This window comes from Manis javanica, chromosome 4, assembly GCF_040802235.1.
Source record: "Manis javanica isolate MJ-LG chromosome 4, MJ_LKY, whole genome shotgun sequence".
Lineage (NCBI taxonomy): Eukaryota > Metazoa > Chordata > Mammalia > Pholidota > Manidae > Manis > Manis javanica.
Window position 1 is genome coordinate 41,144,515 of NC_133159.1, and position 19,008 is coordinate 41,163,522.

A 19,008-nucleotide genomic window follows, 5' to 3' on the forward strand; every position below is an offset into this window, starting at 1 on the left:
TGCTGGAGGACATGAACAAAAGAAAGGAAAGACATGAAGAAGAGAGTGAGGGAGTAGGAGAACAGAAAGGCCAGAGAAATCTGAGGAGAAGGGGTCTTAGGTAAAGCTGGTATCATCATGTCAGCAGTTGCCAGATGCTGCAACCAGTTCCACAGTCACTCATCACTGAACTAGTCTGGGGTTGGAGGAGGCATACAGTGTTGGATGAATGGTACAGTTCTAGCCCTTACGGAGCTTATAATCTTTCAGAGAAGACGATCACTTAAATATTTAATTATAAAATGTTATAGATGTTAGACAAGGCAATATAGAGTGTAAGAATATATACCTGCTTGACTCCCAACCTGCTTGTTCTCAAGAACTACTTTGAGATGTCACTCTAAGTATGAAGTCATGCTCTGTCTTAAAGGGTTTGCTCTACTCTGAGTTCTTTTCAAAGGAATAGAGAACAGTCTCAACATATATGTAATTTTGAGGCAGTTTGAAGTTCTTTTACCAGTCTGGGTATTATCTTTGACATTCCCTTTAAATTGGGCCAAATGTCTCTTTTCTCTGTGTATATATTTAACTGGATACATAGATCCTAGACTATATTCTATTTTTATGATTTGTTTTAAAATAAAACTCCATTAAATCAAAACTCTAGTACCTAAATAAATGTAGTGCCCTATATTGTAAATGCTGACTGGAAAGAGTAGAAGTTAAGACTTTAAGGTGATTTTTATGAAATAGTTTATGTTAGAAGGTAATGACTTCCTTACTCCTGAAATATTCAAGCAAAGACTTGGTGACTTTCAAAGACATAAAAGTAACTTTTGAGTGGGAGATTGGACTAGGTGGCTTTTATTCTTTGTACTGTAACTCACAATTTACAGTGAAAACTTGTGTTTTCTTCTAGTGCATTATTACAGGATTTGAGAAAACAGTTACTATCAAGTGCTTGTCCATGTTGATAAATTTCTACAAAGATGTAGAATAAAAAACAAGATTTTTATTGATTGCAGATAGGGCAACTGTATATGTAGATTTTCTTAAGTATGCCAAAGATTTAAGGGTTGCTGCAGTGGAGTTTAGGACAGTTCTAGGATTTTAAGCTAATAACTGTTGTTACAGCCTTCCTATTATACATTATATAAAGAAGAATGGATTGGTGAGTACATCTTTGACTTGGATGTTGTGATGTGTGGAGTTTATTCTAAGGGTAAAGGAATGTTGTGGAAGAGTAGAGGCAGTTCTGAGAAAAGAGTTAAGGTGAGGTTCATATGTTTATAGCAAAATCAAAGGGTGTTTAAAACATACAGGTGTGTTTCAGACCTCAGTAATGTAAATCTAATTTATTTCCATTTTTTCACTGCATTTTAAATTAGTGATTTGTTCAAAAGAATATGTTGATCAGATTTTTATAGTGGTAGTTCTAAATGCATTCAGAAGAGGAAAAAATTTTTAAGATCACTTTTCTCCCTCATTCAGATGCTTCACCTTTTGTTTATGAATATGCCATTGATCTTTTTAATATTTAGCAAGAACAGTTCTCTTAGCTGATTTGAACTAGATCTTATAAATTATTGATAATTATGTTATATCACTGTGTGAAACAAAAATAAAACTTAGCCAAGCAGTCCTTCTAATTTTTCTGTGGTACAGTAACATGGAAAAAAATTACTCCCTTCTTTCTTAGTGCAGTAGTATAGTATCTCTGAAATTTAATGGATTTTTCCTTTCCTTTCCCATATCTTTTATTATACTGTACATAGTAAGTGTTTCTAAAGGAAGTTTTTTGGATTATCTTTAAAACTGAAGACGTTTAACCACAATATTCATATAAATATGTCTGAATTTTACATACATTATTTATTATGACTTTTCTTAAGCTTTGTTTTTATATATACGACATCTTATTGGGAAGGGGTTTTTCAATACTCATTTCAGGCAGTTTCTTTACATTCATTTAAAAACAAAAATGTAGGCAGTTTTATTGCCTTTGAATTTGAAAAAGTAAATGCATTACAAGTTGATTTTGCCATTGCCTTAAGACTTAGGTTTTTAACATTTTTATTCAAAATTTGAATTTTAGTTTGGGAAGAACAACAGTGGTAGTAGTAGTAATTGATAGTGTTACTAATTGACTTTAGTAGGGGCAGTAGCTGCCACATTCATAATAGGAGGAGGTGGATGCCTGTATTTGGCAGGTAAGAAAACAGCAGCTTAGAGAGAGAAAATACCTTATTAGTGGCTTAACTGCAATTAGAAACCAGGTTTGCCAACCCATTGTTGTTTCCATAATAATATACAGTCTTAATCTGGTGTTTGAGATAATGGCTGTGAAAGTACCTTAGTATAGATAAAGTATGCAAAGATGAAGTGTAAGTGTAGTATAAAATGAATTCTGGCCTCAATTTACTAAAATGCTGAATGTGAAAATGATTGTGTTTTGGCTAATGGCAGGAAAGACAGGACAAGTAGTGTCAAGTATGTATGTTAAATCACAATGTTTCACCCATCTGGTACAGTGTTTTGTGGTTGGATTAGCATTGTGACATTAGTGGTTCCTGACCCTTACTTCACTGCTTAGGTAGGACATCTGGGCATGCAAATATGGAAGGTTGGTAGTCCTTTTCAATCTCCACCTGTTTTGTTTTTATCACCCAGGGTTGATGTGTTTTGCAGTCAGAGATGGTTAAGAAGTCAAAGATTTCTTTTTGAGTCAAAGCATAAAAGTTCCATGCTATAGAAGCTTAAAATTTTTAGTTTACGAAAAGCAAGACATGCAAATGCTGAACTGTTAAACTGAGAAGTAAGTAGGCCTTCTAAATAAATAAATGTTTACACCACGCCCAGAGTGTGTCATTCATGCCAAGGGTGAAAGTGAGTAGGGGAACTTAAGACAGAAGTGTTGTCACTTTTACTTAGAGAGGGCCCTCTTAGAAGAGAATTTTGAGGTTCCTTTTCCCCCCCCCTTTTTTTTTAAGGGAGGAGGAAGAAAATGGCAGCTAATGGGGTGGGTAAGGGAAAGAAGAACTAAATAGAATATGAAGTTAAGATTCAGCGACTGGAGGAAGGAACCAAACAAAATGTAGAGGGAATATCGGAGGTAATCTAGTTTGTTTTGTGTTATGTTCCTTTAGCTAAATTACTGTTGCCCTGGAGGTGATTGGGGGCCATAATGGATGGGGTTTTGGGGAGAAAAGAAAGTGATTCTGAAGAGCAGGTTAAATCCTAATTTGAGCAGCAGCATGTGTAATTGATGAGAAGAGAGATTGATGTACCACTATTCTTGGAGAATTTAGATAATTTAAATAGACCTATTATTTTTTAAAAGTACTATTTTTACTTTAAAAATTGAAATGTCATGTATGAAAGATGAAGTATCTTTTGTACTATTAAACAATATTTAGATTTATTTCAAATTTTCTTTTTCTCTAGGGTTTGGATTCAGGATTTGTTCCTAGTGTCCAAGACTTTGATAAGAAGCTTACAGAGGCTGATGCTTACCTGCAAATCTTGATAGAACAATTGAAGGTATGGCATTAAGTTATATGTTGATATGAAGTATTAGTAAATGATACTGACCTTGATTTTGAATAAAAACAGTTACCTGTTAATTTACAACCCTTAGGTTATTATTCAGCAATTTTTAAACCTGATTTATTAAAAGATCTGGGAGATTCATTTAAAGATCTTTATCTCTAATCTAAATATATTGGTAAATAGCATATGTATGTACTTTTTTGGACTTAAAAAAGGCAAATATCTAGACAAGATTAGATTCATATTCTGTTTAAAAATTCTATGAAATGTACATTTTAAGGCCTTGTTTTTTTTCTATTTTGGAGAGGGGGTTTGGGAGAGGTGAGTACTTTAATTTCTTTATCCTTACTAGAATTTTCTTTAAAATTTATTATAAGCAAAGGTCCTGGGAAGAAAAAGGAGTGTTAATAAACTTGGATGACAAAGCAGAAAAAACTTAGGTTCAGATTGACATTTTAAGTTCTTAAAAGTCATCTGTTGCTTATAATTCTATCAGAGTATTTGATCTTGACTATTTAATATAATTGAGTGGAACTTGACTTGATATAATGCTTTGAAAAAAATACATGTTGTCTTAATAATACATATAAATTATCCCTGTAAGGTGTTTTAAGAACTAAAGCTTGCTTTTCTGTGTTTAGTAAATAGACTTAGCTGTAAATCTTGATAGAACGATTGTAGTAAAGTGGCCTGATTCTATAATCATTTTTTTTATTATCCTGTAGCTTTTTGATGACAAACTTCAAAACTGCAAAGATGATGAACAGAGAAAGGTAATCTCTAGAATCATGATTTTGACCTTTAAATTTTTAAAACCAAGAGAATTTTGGAGAAATACCAGAAGAACCTCAGTGTTGTGACTATTATAATGGCACTTTGCTCTGTTGTGATAGTGCTACTACATAGACTTCAAGGGGAGTTTTCTGGTGAGTTTCTGTTATGGTCCATAGTTAAGCAAAAGGATAACATGCAAAATTTTAATGATACGCTCTTTGAAAGTACCACCTCCTTAGGAGTTCTTTTCTCTTCAGGTGTCATGTTGAAGGTAGAAAGTTATTTTATTAAATTCACATGTGGTCACTTAAGATATTAATAAACCAACTGGCAAGAATTTTCAGAATAAACAAGAAGCCACAAATAAGGAAACAAAATGAGTGTTGCTTTAATTATAGTCTTGCTACTATTTTTCCCCCTTTGGATTTCTGACTACTACTTTGTAGTTTGAACAGTGTTTCCTTTTTTCAGTTAACATTTGTCCTCTTCTTGACTAGATTTTCTGATGTAGCATCATTTTGTTTGTTTGTTTGTTTTGCATTTTTGTTGACCATAGCTTTGCATTTTGGCTCCTTTACATTTGATAGTAGTAGTGACTCATGCTTAGCTCGCCTTCCATTCTTAGTTGTGAAATTTAGTCGAGTTCCATGTCATTTTTAAACGTGATAGCAAAGTTTAAGGTGATTCTAAAATAAGCATTTTAAAATCACATAGTCTGTAGAAAAGACAAAACTTGTTTTCAGGTGTGGAATGAGAATGCTTTATGTTATTCTTACAGATCTTGAATCGAATCTCATGAATTCTGTTTGAGGATATAATCCATAAAAATGTCTGAATTTTTCTAAATGTTTGGTTTAAATAAAAAACAAAGTATAGAAAGTACTCTCTTTCTAGCCAGCCTACATTCACTTAGAGTAATGAGTACATTTGGTAAAATTCTATAAATGACTAACCAATAAAAAACAACAGTATCTGTTTGTGTTTTTGATGATTTCTGATTAAACTTACTATTTTTCACAGAAAATTGAAACTCTCAAAGAGACAACAAATGTAAGTTATATGTTTGATTAAACTCTAGCTTTGCCTTAGAAAGTGCTTTAAGATGTAATTTCTATTTTAAGCTGAGAGTATTACTAAAAAGCAATCGAGACTTTAATTTTTATGAATTTTTACTAGGGTATTTAAGAATTATATTATTTTCTAAAGGGATTTAAATGAATACAATAATCCCTCTAATTGAAATTGACTACCTTTATCACTTTTATCTGTTTCTGGTCTTGTCTGAGATCCTTGGATAAAAGGTGTCATCTGTGTATAGGGTATAATACTCTCTTATAATTGAAACATTGAGATTCAAGTTTTCTGATACACTGGCCTTCTGACATTATATAATGTGGTACTAATAAGATTTGTATCTTGATAAAAGCATTCTAAAAACAGGCAAAATAGTATTCCACATTTGCCAGTATTTTTGATAGGATTGTTTACTCTATAATTGTGTAAAAGTTTTGAGTAGATGTTTGAGGAATTTACATTGAAATTGCCTCATGTTGATTTAAGAATTTGCAGTTATTTTTGTTTAAATATTGAAAACCATTTGGATGTTATTCAGTATAAATCAACAATTTCTTGCTGTTCTTTAACAATTCATAGAATTGAGCATTATAATTCATTTGACACCAGCAACATATTTGAATCCACTGGTGATCCGGAGAGGGTATTTCTTGTGTAGTATAGCCTTAAACCCTGTACATTTGAATTGATTTTTGTACCTTAAGCTTTAATATTGTATGACGATTTTATTCAGGGCAAGACCCTAAAATCAGTGTTCTGTTTTTATAGAGCATGGTAGAATCAATTAAACACTGCATTGTGTTGCTGCAGATTGCCAAAGTAAGTAAATTTTACTTTTACTTAATAGCCAAAAGAACTCGATTCTGAAACATACTACCATTCTACAGTAAATTGTATTGTGGGTTTCCTGGTACTATTGAACAAGTATTGTGTTGGATGTTACCTTTAAAGCATGTGCCTGCTTTTGATAAGGTAATTTCTGATGGTGGCTGTGAGGGAGGGGGACACATTGGAATGACTCACCCCTTCCTTCCATTTTATCCATTATCACTGCTTGAAACAGAGACTTATTTTGCAAGACCTTTCACAAAAAAAGTTTTTGTTGGGAAAAAGGAATTCACTTTTACTAGAGTTCTTTTTTCTCATACATAATGAGGATTATAATAGACATATATATTTTTTAATTTTGTTACAAAAATTTTTTTCTGATACTGAACTACATTAACGAACCACTGCTTTAATTGCTGTTCCTTATCAATGAAAAATATTTTGAATTATCGTGGTAGGTTAAAAATTTCATGGATACTGTCTGCTTTTCTGAAAATTTTGGTGTATTCACCCTAAATATGTAATTTGATTGAGTGATACTTTGAGAAACAAGAATTTTAGTGTTTGAAAATAAAAATTAAAAAAAATTTCCCCCCACTATCTCTACCTGACTGTACCTGGCTAGAAGGGTGTGGGCAACCATTTCAGCAGTCAAGTTTAGAAGTGATGTTTGTGTGAGTTTTTAATTACTGGTATTTTATTTACTCAGTTGCTTGTATTCGTTTGCCCAACAGTGGGCATTTTTGAACCTAGCATTATTTATGACACAGTAGTATAGGACAACCTCTCTGTGCTTAGATATTAAGGATATTCAGCTTATAATTTAAAGTGGGGCAATGTCATTTTTTTTGAGGCTGTATTCAGTATTAAAGTGTCAAAACCTAAGTGCTTGTGTTCACTATCTAGGTATTTTTGACCGCTATGTCTGGTTTCCTATATATGTGTCTAAATCTTTCATCTACTTTGGTGCATCAAAATATATTCTAAAGACTAAGGGAGGACAGAGTTGGAGACATAAAAGGGTTAAGGTTTTTGTTTTGTTTCTCTTGACTGAAATTACTGGGTAGGTGGGGAGGGAGCTGGGACTGGCTACAGTCACCCAGAGGCCTAGGTATAGATAACCAGTAAACTACATCATACCTAGTACCAGTAGCTAGGTATTTTAGGGATTCACATTACTTACTTTAAAAGATTGAGGAAGTAGAAGAGGTGATAGTATTTAGACCAGTTTAGGTGATGTCTGCAAACCATTCAGTACTTGAGATAGTTGTAAATGGCAGCCTGGTCTCTTTCAGTAGCTCACCCTTTAGAAGTACATCACGTACATTTTTGGTATTTTGTCTTTGGAATGAGTTACAATTCAAATTGCTAAAATTCCTTTCACAAAATTCCTACAATTTAGTCTTTTTTTGGGTCCAGCTTGAAGGTCATTTCAAGTTCCTTCTGAATGGATAACATGGATTAAGTAAATGGAATTTGGCTTTTTAATTTTTTCCAGAAAAGTTTTATTGTTAAGTCCTTTTATGTACATCCCTTTAAATTATATATGTGCCCTATAGGAACTCTGTATCTTTAAACCTAATTTAAATGTAAATCAGTCATGCCTGCTATCCTCAGTGGTTTCCCATTTCCTTTGGAATGGAATCTAAACTGCTTACCGGAACTTAATACTCTCTCAGCTCATGGACCCTTTCGTGATCACACCATTCTAACATTGGCCTGTTTTCCTTTTCTCAGGCCAAGCTATTTCTGCTTCAGGAATTTGTATTTGTTTTCCCCTCTGCCTGCAAGGATCTCTCCCAGATCTCTAGGGCTCACCTCCCTCACCTTACTCAAATTTTTGGCCACATGAAATCTCTTTGGAGAGACTTTCGTGACCACTCTTTCTGAAATAATCTCCACTTCACTTTTATGTCTTTTTCATGGCCTTGCATCACTAGCCAGATTTACATGATACCGTGTTTATTGTCCCTTTGCACCTGACTGTAGTCTCCAGTGTTCTGTTGTTATAGAGCATGGCAGAATCATGCTTTGTCTCATTTACCATTCGTGTCAGTCTGCTCAGGCTGCCGTAACAAACCACCACAGACTGGGTAACTTAAGCAACAGAATTTTATTTTCTCACAGTTTTGGATGCTTGAAATCCAAGATTAAGGTTCCTACTCATTCAGCTTCTGGTGAGGGCTCTTTTATCCGGCTTATAAACGGCCTCCTCCTCAGTATGTCCTCACAAGGCCTTATCTTGGCGTGGGGGTGCGCGCACAGGAGTAGGAGGGCGAGGGAGCTCTAGGGTCTCTTGTAAGAACACTTACTGGGTCAGGGCCCCATCCTTAGGCCCTTATTTACTCCCTTTAGGGGCCCTGTCTCCAAATACAGCCTCACTAGGGGGTTAGGGGTTCAATATCTAAATTTGTGGGGAACAAGAGGGACACAAACATTCCCTCCATAACACCACTGTATCCTCGGTACTTAAAACAGTTGCCTGCCACATAGGAGGGGCCTAATAAATAATTGTGGATTTTGAATGAATTTTTAGCTTTTAATGGTTGTTTGGTTTAGTATTTACATTATATATATAACTTTTATTTAGTCATCTCTTTGGGGTGCTGTGATGATGATCCACATAAATTCTTTGGCTAAATCTAATCTGTGATTAAGATATAAGGCTTTTAAGTAATAATGAGAGGCAGTGTTACATTATATTTAAGAGCATGGACTCTGGTGCCAGACTGGGTCTGAATTCTTGCTCTACCACTTGAGCAAGTTTATTTATCCTCTCTGTGCTTTGGTTTCTGCCTATATAAAATGGATATAATAATAGTATCTGGGCTCTCTTGTCCCGGAGCTCTGTCCTCTCATTTTCTCTCTAAATAAAAGCCTCTTACTTGCTCTCCTAAAAAAAAAAAAAATAATAATAATAATAATAATAATAATAATAATAGTATCTGGACTCTTACTGACAGTGTGAGACTTAAATGAATTAGTGTTTGTAATGCTGTTAGTACCAAGCATATAACTAGTCCTAAATAAGTATCTGTTAAATTAAAAAAAAAATTTTAGGAAGGCATACATTTTAAAGTGACAATATCACATATTGGTAAAAATGGAGAACTTCCATTCAATACTGACGGGAATATAAATTGTTATAGTCACCTTGGAAGATTATTCTTCACTGGCAGGTTAATAAAATATTGGAGTCAGCTGCTTTGAGAAAGATAACTGCCACCTGAGACCTGCAATGGTATATAAAAAGATAGGTGATTAGACCTTTCCTGTTTTGGGTTGATTTAGTATGAGCTGCTTAGAGGCAGCATGCTATATGTAGGATTTTAAATTCCTTCCAGTTTTGATTATTTGCTTTTAATTCCCACTCCCAAAAACTTCCCTCCTGCCTAAATGATTAGAGCATTGCTTCCCAATCTTGGTTGCACTTTGAAATCAGGTGGGGATCTTTAACAGTTCTGATGCCTGGCTCCCACTTCATGACATTCTGTTGTAATTGCTATGGACTATATCTGGCATTGGGATTTTTTAACTTCCAGGGTGTTCTAATGCACAGGAAAGTTTGGGCACCATTTGGTTATTGGGATTTTCTGGTGGTGGCTGTGTTAGTTCAGAAGACTTTGTTGTTCCTTTGTACCATAGATGGAGCTAGTTTCCACTCATGGGGAACTGCAGCAGAGGAAGTGAGAAGTGGGGGATGAAGCAGAGCAGAGCAAATCTGGGAGGCCCTTATAGATGGGTACTTGACCAGTTTTTCATCAAGATTAGATGGTAGTGTTGTCCGGCAAGTCTGTACCTGGGGAGGTCTCTCCCTGTGCACTAGGTGAAACCTCAGCCTGGACTGGGGAGGGTTCTTGACTCTGAACAAGAAAGGATTCTTGAGCAGATCAGACGAGTGTAGGTAAGGAAGGAATTCATTAAAGCAAGAATAGCAGGGAATGACAGCTGCCTTGCAGGCAGCAAAGAGCAGAAGGAGAAAAGGGAAGCTTGTTGAACTCCTGCTCGGCATAGGGAAAATCCCTTGCCAACTCCTAAAGCCATGGCATCCAGTGTCCACTTGAATCTGCACAGCATGGGAAGTAAGCCCTTATCACCCCAGGATTTGGGGGAGCCACAGAGCACTGGATGGAATGAGATTATGTTCTGAGAACTTACCAAAGGCAAAGGAAGATTTTTCAGGCAGGCTACTCAAGAACATGATCATACAGCTACAGGCCTGTCTGGGTCATACAGGTGATGGGACCTTGCAAGCCCAAATCAGAGATCTTAGTAGCTCTTCCCTACTTGTTTGAAGTAGAACAGAGAGAGTGAAGACTTGTGCTTAAGTCTAGAAAACAGAATGAAATAGCAAAGTAACAAAGATGCTTACCACTGGAAGAGCACAGAGACAAAATGCAGTAAGTTGAGCAGTGAGAAGTCTTTAAGGTAGAGCAGACACTCAAAGGGGAGTGTGGGCAGCCTCAGAGAGGGGCACACTTAAGGGCTTAGGATTTCAAGAAGGGGTGAAAGGGTGGTGGGCTGTGGGGGTGATGCATAGGCTTGACATGTGGTCTCATGATGTCTCTTTCTAGTGTGAAACATTATGTCACCATCCATAGTGTGCCCTGTAGATACTCTGTAAGATAAACTTAACACAAGGAATTTCTTGATCCTGTTTTTCTCCAAGATGTGGTTACCCTTAAGCATTGGGGACATATCATTTAAGACTGCTTGCCCTGCCTTAAGATAGGGTGGGTTATTGTCTGGTTACCTTAAAATATGTTAGGAATCTTACCTCCTAACTCCCTGGTTTTTGAAACGGAATCAGTCTTAAGATGGGAGTCCCTCCACTTCTTACTCTATTGTTTATATCTTGGTATTTTTTTCATAGGCAGGAAAAATAAATTATGCTTGTCCCATGTTCCTGCCCTGCCTCAGTAAGACCATAGCCATAAGTCATTATAAGGAAGTGAAATCAATAAGCAAGTATAATTCATTCTTGAGATATTTCATGTTCTGTATTTTTCTTTTTTTTTGCTCCAAGTTTTCAATATCTTGTGTGTATCTTACACTTGGAACTAGCCACTTTTCAAGTACTCCATAGTCACATGTGGTTAGTGGCTTCCAAAGTGTGCAGAGCACAGTTCTAGATTATCTTTTCAAAGGTTTCTGACCATAGATGCCTTTAAAGTAGATTGTGTATTTAAGTTGTTCTTGAGTCCTAGGTTCTCTCCCAGAACATTTTCTGCATGGACTTTTTGTTTTCATCAGTATTCATTGATTTCTCATCAGATTTTAAAACAGGTTTATTGATAATATAATTTATATACCATAAAGTTGACTCTATATAAAGTGTACAGTACACTTAAGTGGTTTTTAGTTTATTTACAAAGTTGGTAACCATCACCATATTTTAATTTTAGCATTTTTAAATCTATCTCCAATAAGCTGTCATTCCCTATATCTCTTTTCCTTGCTACCCTTGCCCCCAACCATTCCTGCATTCCTGGGTAACTTCTAATCTATTTTTTGTGTAGATCTGTCTGTTCTGGACTTTGCATATAATTAGGGTCATGCAAGGTGGAGTCTTTGTGACTGGCTTCTTTGACATAGCATAATATTTTCAAGGTTCATCATGTTGTAGCATATATCAGGATTTAATTACTTTTTTACTTCTGAATCATACACTGTTGAATTTTTGTTTATTCATTCATTAGTTGAACATTTAGGTTGTTTCCACTTATTGGCTATTACGGATAATGCTGCTGTGAACATCTACATATGTTTTTGTGTGGACATGTATTTTCATTTCTCTTAAGTATATACCTAGGAGTGGAGTTACTGCATTATATGGTAGCTCTGTGTTTAACTTTTTGAGAAGGTAAACTGTTTTTCAAAGCAACTGCACCATTTGACATCCCCACTCTCAATGTCTGAGGGTTCCATTTTCTCCACATCGTCACCAACATTTGTGATTGTCTTTTTTGATTATAGCCAACCTAGTGGTATCTCATTGTGGTTTTCATTTACACTTCCCTAATACTAATGTTGAGAATCTTTTCATGTGCTCATTAGCCATTCATATATCTTCTTTGGAGAAATGTCTATTCAAATTCTTTGCCCATTTTTTTTTTTTTAGTTGGCTTTTTTTAATCTTACTGAATTGTAGGAGTGATTTTATATATTCTGAATATAAGTCTTTATCAGATAATGATTTGCAAATTTTTCTTTAAGTCTGTGGATTGTCTTTTAACTTTCTTGATGGTGTCCTGAGAAGCATGTGCATTTTTAATGTTGATTAAGTCCAACTTATCAGTATTCTGTTGCTTATGCATTTGGTGGCTTATCTGAGAAATCATTGCCTAATCCTAGATCACAAAGATTTATTACTGTGTTTTCTTCTAAGAGTTTTATAGTTTTAACTCTTACATTTGTCTGTGATACACTTTGAGGTAATTTTTGTGATGTGATAAAAGGGGTCCAGATTCATTTTTTTGCATATGGTATTCAGTTGTCCCAGCCCATTTGTTGAATCTCATCAGATTTGAATTAGAAATTTTCTTTCATCACCATGGTGTGTTTATTTTTTGTTTCATATCATTAGTTAAGTGTATAGGCCCATAATTAAGAGAGTTTTCCCTGGACTATATTGCCTCATTAGAAAAATGGGGAAGTATTTCATGTATTTTATTGGCACATGGTTTTAAAAATCCTAGACTCTGTAATTCTGTCAGAAGTCCTCCTAAATTATGTTTTGCTGCTGTTTTTGTTCACTTATATTTCCAGATCTCAGTCATGCTGGTATGTTCAGAGAAGAAAATAGGTCACCATTGTATTAAGGAATGAGAGACTTATAACCAAATGAACACACTAACTATAACTTAAGTAGGAAGTGACATTAGGCCCTTTCTTTGTATCATTAACATACTTATATTGAATTCAGCCAAATCTCTGATTCTATAATTACCGAGATTTAGCTTTAACTGACCCTAATAAAAGGCAACTTGCGGTTTACTCATAAATTTTTTAAAGATTAGAAAAAAGAAATATGGGGGGCTGGTGATGAGTAATAAGCCTTTTTAAAGTAATATAACAAAATCCCTAAAGTTCATGATGGGAATGGATTTGATAGTAAGGCATTTAATAGTCTATGGGTTCATCTAGATTTGACTTGCCTTAAAAAACAACCACAATAGTAACAAAAATAATAAACCCTTATTTAAAATAGCATGCATTTATTAATTGAAAACATTTTGGGAAAAGATTTGTCAGATACTTAAGCTTATTTTAAATTGTATCAGAATTAGAAATGATAATATACTATATCAGTAATTATTGCTACATAACGAACTAACCTAACTAGAGTGTCTTAAAATAGAACAGTCATTTATTGTGCTGACAGATTTGCAGGTAAGCTTCATGACTTGGGTCTGTTTCATGCAGTGTCACTTGTGGTGGCTTGATTGGGGAGCCAAAGTATCCACTGTCAAGATGGCTCACTCATGTGCCTGGGAAGTCGGGCTGGGGGCCTAGGTTCCTTTCCATATAGTCCTCTCCACAGCTTCTTGGGTTTTTTCAAATAGTCAATAGTGGTTGCAGCGGTTCCAAATAAACAAGGTAGAAGTTTGTGGCATTTCCATGACCTAGTCTCAGAAGTCACATGTATAGTCACTTCTGCTATACTTACTTGGTAGAGATATAGAATTACAAAGGCCTACCTAGGTTCAAAGGTAAGGGACGTGAAACTCTTGTTGGGGCCATTTTTGGAAAATTTAATCTACCACATGATATAATTTCTTTGTAAGAAATCCTTTTGAAAAATCAATTTAATGTTTAGAAATTAATAGGGGATAACTAAAAGTAAACTAAAATACCTGAATAAGAAACTTAAATTTCTCTTCCTTTATAATTCTCAATAATTTATTTTTAGTTGTCTCTTAATAATTATTGACACTTTGGATATTCTAAATATAGTTAATTCAGTTGTGCAAATGAAGGGGGCAGTCCTAATATGAATTAGTTAGATACCAAAATGCACTGATTTTCAGGGTATGCAAAGAATATGCACTGTGTTGGAGAGTCCCAAGACTACCCCTAGGTTTGGTAAATAATCATACTCATAGCTATGATTTATTACGGCAAAGGATCCAAAGCAAAATCAGCAAAGGGAATACTCATATTGGGCAAAATCCAGAAGAAACTAGGCACAAGCTTCTAAGAATCTTCCACAGTGGAGTTCTACAGGATGTGCTTAATTCCTCCAGCAACAAATTATGACAGCACATGTGAAATGTCTGCTAGGGAAGCTCATTATAGACTTAACACCTGAGGTTTTTACTAGGGGCTTGTCCAGCATTTATCAAAAGTCCACACTTCCAAAAGGAAGGAAGTTGTTCAACATAAACCATATTGTTTGCTTAAATAGTCAGGCACAGTGAGCCATCCTTATCTGTTAGGATGCTGGGAATCCTCCTGGGTTCCAGACACCAACCAAAGGCCAACTTTGCAGGCAAGTTTTTCTAAGGATAGCTATTTCAGGCCTGCTATACTAATTCTTTTCTGTACCTGCACTTCAAAAAAAATTACCCCCAAATCTTCAAATTACTTTTTGTTGACCCTTCAATATGTGAATTTTTGAGCAAGCCCAGTAGTTAAAGAACTTACAGATAAATGAGATATAACTTGACCATTATGTAGTAGTACCTACCTTACAGAGTTATTGGTTGGATATATGAATTAATAGATGTAAAAAACCTGCCAGGTAGTATTAGCCCCTATATCATCGTTCCAAAGATACAGTGATTACTGAACCCAAAATCAGACCATCTGTTTTGAAAAGTAACATATAAATCTGAGGCAAGCAGTCAGAATATGGAAAATTGTATCTGTCCTGAGCTTTTAAGGCTATATGATTGTCATACTGTTAGAATTTGGGGGTTGTGGGGAGTTGGCATAATTTTCTATAAAATTAAACTGAGAAATATTTAGGGTCTTCAACTGTCAATTAGTATATCTGCTTTTAATCATTGGTACCAATGTAACTACACAGTTCAAAAGGATACTTCTACAGTACACTTAATTTAATGCCCACATAGAAAAATACTTGCCATGCTGTTAGTGTTGATAGGTGTATAGCCAGTGATAGAATTAAGTTTGGCTAGGAATGTGCAAATGGAATTATAATCTTAATGGAAGCAGAAATAATTTTCTAACGTTATTACTTACCTAATAATATAAGCTTTCTTAGTAGGGAAGAAAGTACACAAGGGGTTACTTAAATGAAAGAATGAAGTTAATGTTTTTAACATTTCTCCTTAAGGACCAGTGTAATGCGGAGAAGCACGCAGAAGGAATTATAGTAAGTTTAATCTAATCTTTTTGTTTCCCTTTACTTCTGCAGAGAATTATAACCAGTCATGTCAGGAGAAGCCTGAATTTATACTCATTTTTCAACACAAATTCCTCTTTTCACCTACTCACTGCTTATTGTTGTCGACTCTTGCAATTTCCTTGAGCTCCTGAAGTGGTCTATCTTCCTGCAATCATGTGGGGGAAATGGCAATTAAAAATTTTTTCTAAGCATTGGTTCAGATTGAAATGCTTTGCATGTGTTAACTTGAAGGGTTAATCATTGTATGAAAATGCAGCTTTTATGACTAAATAAGGCATAACACAATGCTACATTTCTTGTCAAACTTCTTTTTCTCTTAGATGAAAGTGGGGGGAGGGCTGCACAATATTGACATCGTGTATTGTGTTAACTGTCATTACTGCTGTGGGATATACTGCATTTTTGTTGGAACAAGTTGCAACATGAATTCTTTCACTTGTAGCCATTTTCTTATTCTTCCCTCCCCCATGGCTTTTTTTCTTCCCTTATATTCAACTTCCTCCCGAAAAGAAAAGAAAATTTCTTTAGTATTTCCTATCTGAAGTAACTGTTGGAAGGTTTGTAGTTTGAGCTGCTGTAGTTTTATCGTAACTGAGTGACTTCTGTTGAAGCTGTATTTTTGAAGCAGGAGGCAGCCTCTTTTTTTTTTTTGTCCTGAGACTTTATAATGCCAGCTTGTCTGAGATCTGGAAACTCATTTTGTAGATCCTCAAAACCATCTCATGATTATACTTGAAAGGATGAGCGTGTTATCTTTGTATTTGATTAAAAATTTAAAAAAAGAAGTTAAGTAGGATGTTTGCATATTTTTTAAGGCTAAGATAATGGAAGCATTTTAAAATTTGAATTAAACACATGGAAGTTTATTTCTCTTCACAGCATGAGTTCAAAGTTTGAGGCCTGGTGATATAATTCAGTTATAAACAATATATACAGTACAAATATAATGTAATATAATCTTAATTGATATCGGTATCTCAGGAAGAGATATTATGTGTCATGGAAACAGACTGTATATGTTGTCTAGCATTCCATTGTCCCAAAAGGCCCTAAGGAAAATCATGTTGGCAAATATTTTTACCTCTGTGCCTACAAAGCAAGATTAGTTACATTTTATTATGTTAAGACATGGGCAGAGTTTTAGAAAGCATACCAAAAATGTTGACCATTTGTAATTAAAAACATCTAGACAGGTGATACTCATAGAAGATCTAAATTTATAGAAAACAAACTTACTTCAAAATATTTGATCAGAGACTAGCATTTTTTCCTTGAGTGTTTTTATTTTTAAAGAAGAAACGAAATGTTCATGGTTTAGGCCTTGGGTTCCGACTGCTAAGCCGCACCACGGCCACTCAGTAGCTGTGACTTTAGGCAAGTTACTTAATCTTCAAGTCTTAGTTTCCTCATCTGTAAAGAAAAGTGACTAATTCTACCTCAGAAGGTTATTGTAAGGCACAGAGAGGCCACATAGTACTCAATAAATGTTAGCTATACAAACATGCATGCGTATATAATTTATGATAAAATTGTACTACATGAATTTTATTAATGTTATAACAGATAATTGTTTGCACTTCTCAAGCTCTGAACATTCATCTTCAAAGCAAGGTGTAGAATGTAATTTGACAGGTTTTAGCCTGAAGTTAATTAACCAAGGATAGTAGAAAAGTGTAGAATAGTTATATTTCTGTTAACAACAAAAATTATTTGGTAATTCTAATATACATGCAAAAAAGTCTGAATGTTTTCTTTGATTGACAAGCCTGATTTAGAACATTTCATCTGGAAAACAAAAGGTTACATTTAAATGGTAGAATTCTGGTCCCTTTTTCCATAGTTATTTTATTTCTTAGTCTCTTCTATAATTTTTCATATATAGTAGGTGGAAATAAGGAACTGATAAATTCTTGTTCCTATAGATCAGAGTATTAATGGATTTTGCCTTTGTAAAAGCACTTGGAGTCCTTTGCAGAAAGCCATTGTGTAAGGACCTGTTGAGACACTTCTTTAGTTATTATGGCCTGGTCCAGTATCTGAAAGTGGGACCATAAAGTAATAACCAGAAAGTGTTTACAGACCATATAATCCAGACATGTCTTCATTTTCCAGAATCATCCCACAGCAGATAAGAGAGTTGCCAAGTTCTTGGTAGACCAAGGGTTTTAAGGAACTAAAAGTCTCTATTTCTGTGCTTTTCCCAATGCTTCGAGAACCTTCACCACTTGCTTTACTATGTTTTTGATAACTGTTTTCAGAGTTTCTACTCTGAGTATCCTTTATTTTCCAGTTATAGTATTTATGGTAGACAATTACAGTGACAAGAATTAGAATTCTTGTGTTCAAGTCAGTTGATTTAAGAGATCTGATGTAGTAATTTTTAGCTATTTATGCAGAGAGAAGGTTTAAGAAGTAAAAAATTTAACTTAGACATTAAATGAGAATGCTACAAAAACTTCCCCATTATTTCAATTTCCATTAGATGCTTTTAATTTTTTACAAATATTTTTGGGGCTCATTCATCAGAATTTCTCTTCTAATTCTGTTTCAGTCTTTTCTGTTATAAGCTCTACCTAATATATATTTAAAGTTTAGTTTTCCAAATAAAAAATGCTGAAGAATTTGTTTTTATTTCTTGGATTTTATCTAGTATAGTCTTCTAAATGGTGGATCTTAACTTTACTCTGGCAAACACCTTGGTTTTATCTTCCCCACCCAAATAAAAAAGCATCAGTAAGCTATGGAGTCTTGTTTTTAAAATGTTATACTAGCAAAATAATGTCTTAGCTTGGCCTCAGAAAAATCTAGACATTTTTCTCCCTCTAAAATTTTAACTACATTTATTTTTTCTTCTAAATCCTCAAAAAGAAAGCCTTCTTCTGCACACCCTCTAATTAGAAGATACATCTCTTTGCTTCTAGTGACTATAAAACAAGATGTGTGTACTATGAAATATACAGTGATGGGAGGTACCAAGAGTATGGGACAGAAAGATAAGATCCCGGTGGTGCAGATACATTCGTCAGTCATAGATATAATTTATTAATACCAAAGCAAGAAAGAGCATTTCTCTATCGTTGATAGAGAACAATGTTTGTGGTTAAGAATTGGAGAAACACAGAACTGAATTAAGAGGTTATTGTTTTGGCTTTCTAAAATCTTCCCACAACATTTACAACTCTTTGAAAGTTTTTCCATTTAGCTTTACCTTTCTATGTGACAGAGATTCACTCATTTTCCCTCCTTACTATGCTACTGCTGCTGCTTTTTTTAAAAATAAGTTATTAGATTTCTGTATAGTAAAGGTGTTTCATTTCTTCTTTGCATTTTGACCAACATGTCTATATAGCTACCCTCAGGACTTTGCTGTCAGAAACGTGGGAGGGTCAGCACTAGCAGAGCATTTAGTTAAAAATAACTATATTGTGTTT

The 19,008-nt window shown here is 34.6% G+C and overlaps 1 protein-coding gene across 6 annotated transcripts in view; it reads left to right on the forward strand.

The window, feature by feature from the left end:
• OSBPL9 (oxysterol binding protein like 9) overlaps positions 1 to 19,008 on the forward strand; it is a 185,040-nt gene that overhangs the window by 140,603 nt on the left and 25,429 nt on the right. For 4 of the 6 annotated variants that reach the window (XR_012130161.1, XM_073233919.1, XM_073233923.1 and 1 more), the window contains 5 exons: positions 3,424 to 3,519; positions 4,254 to 4,301; positions 5,323 to 5,352; positions 6,145 to 6,195; positions 15,506 to 15,544. Coding sequence is in view for 5 of the 6 variants with exons in the window: in XM_073233919.1 (XP_073090020.1) it covers positions 3,424 to 3,519; positions 4,254 to 4,301; positions 5,323 to 5,352; positions 6,145 to 6,195; positions 15,506 to 15,544 (264 nt within the window). In the remaining variant the exon portion in view is untranslated. The remainder of the gene's footprint in view (positions 1 to 3,423; positions 3,520 to 4,253; positions 4,302 to 5,322; positions 5,353 to 6,144; positions 6,196 to 15,505; positions 15,545 to 19,008) is intronic. The other 2 variants (XM_073233920.1, XM_073233924.1) reach the window with 1 other exon arrangement.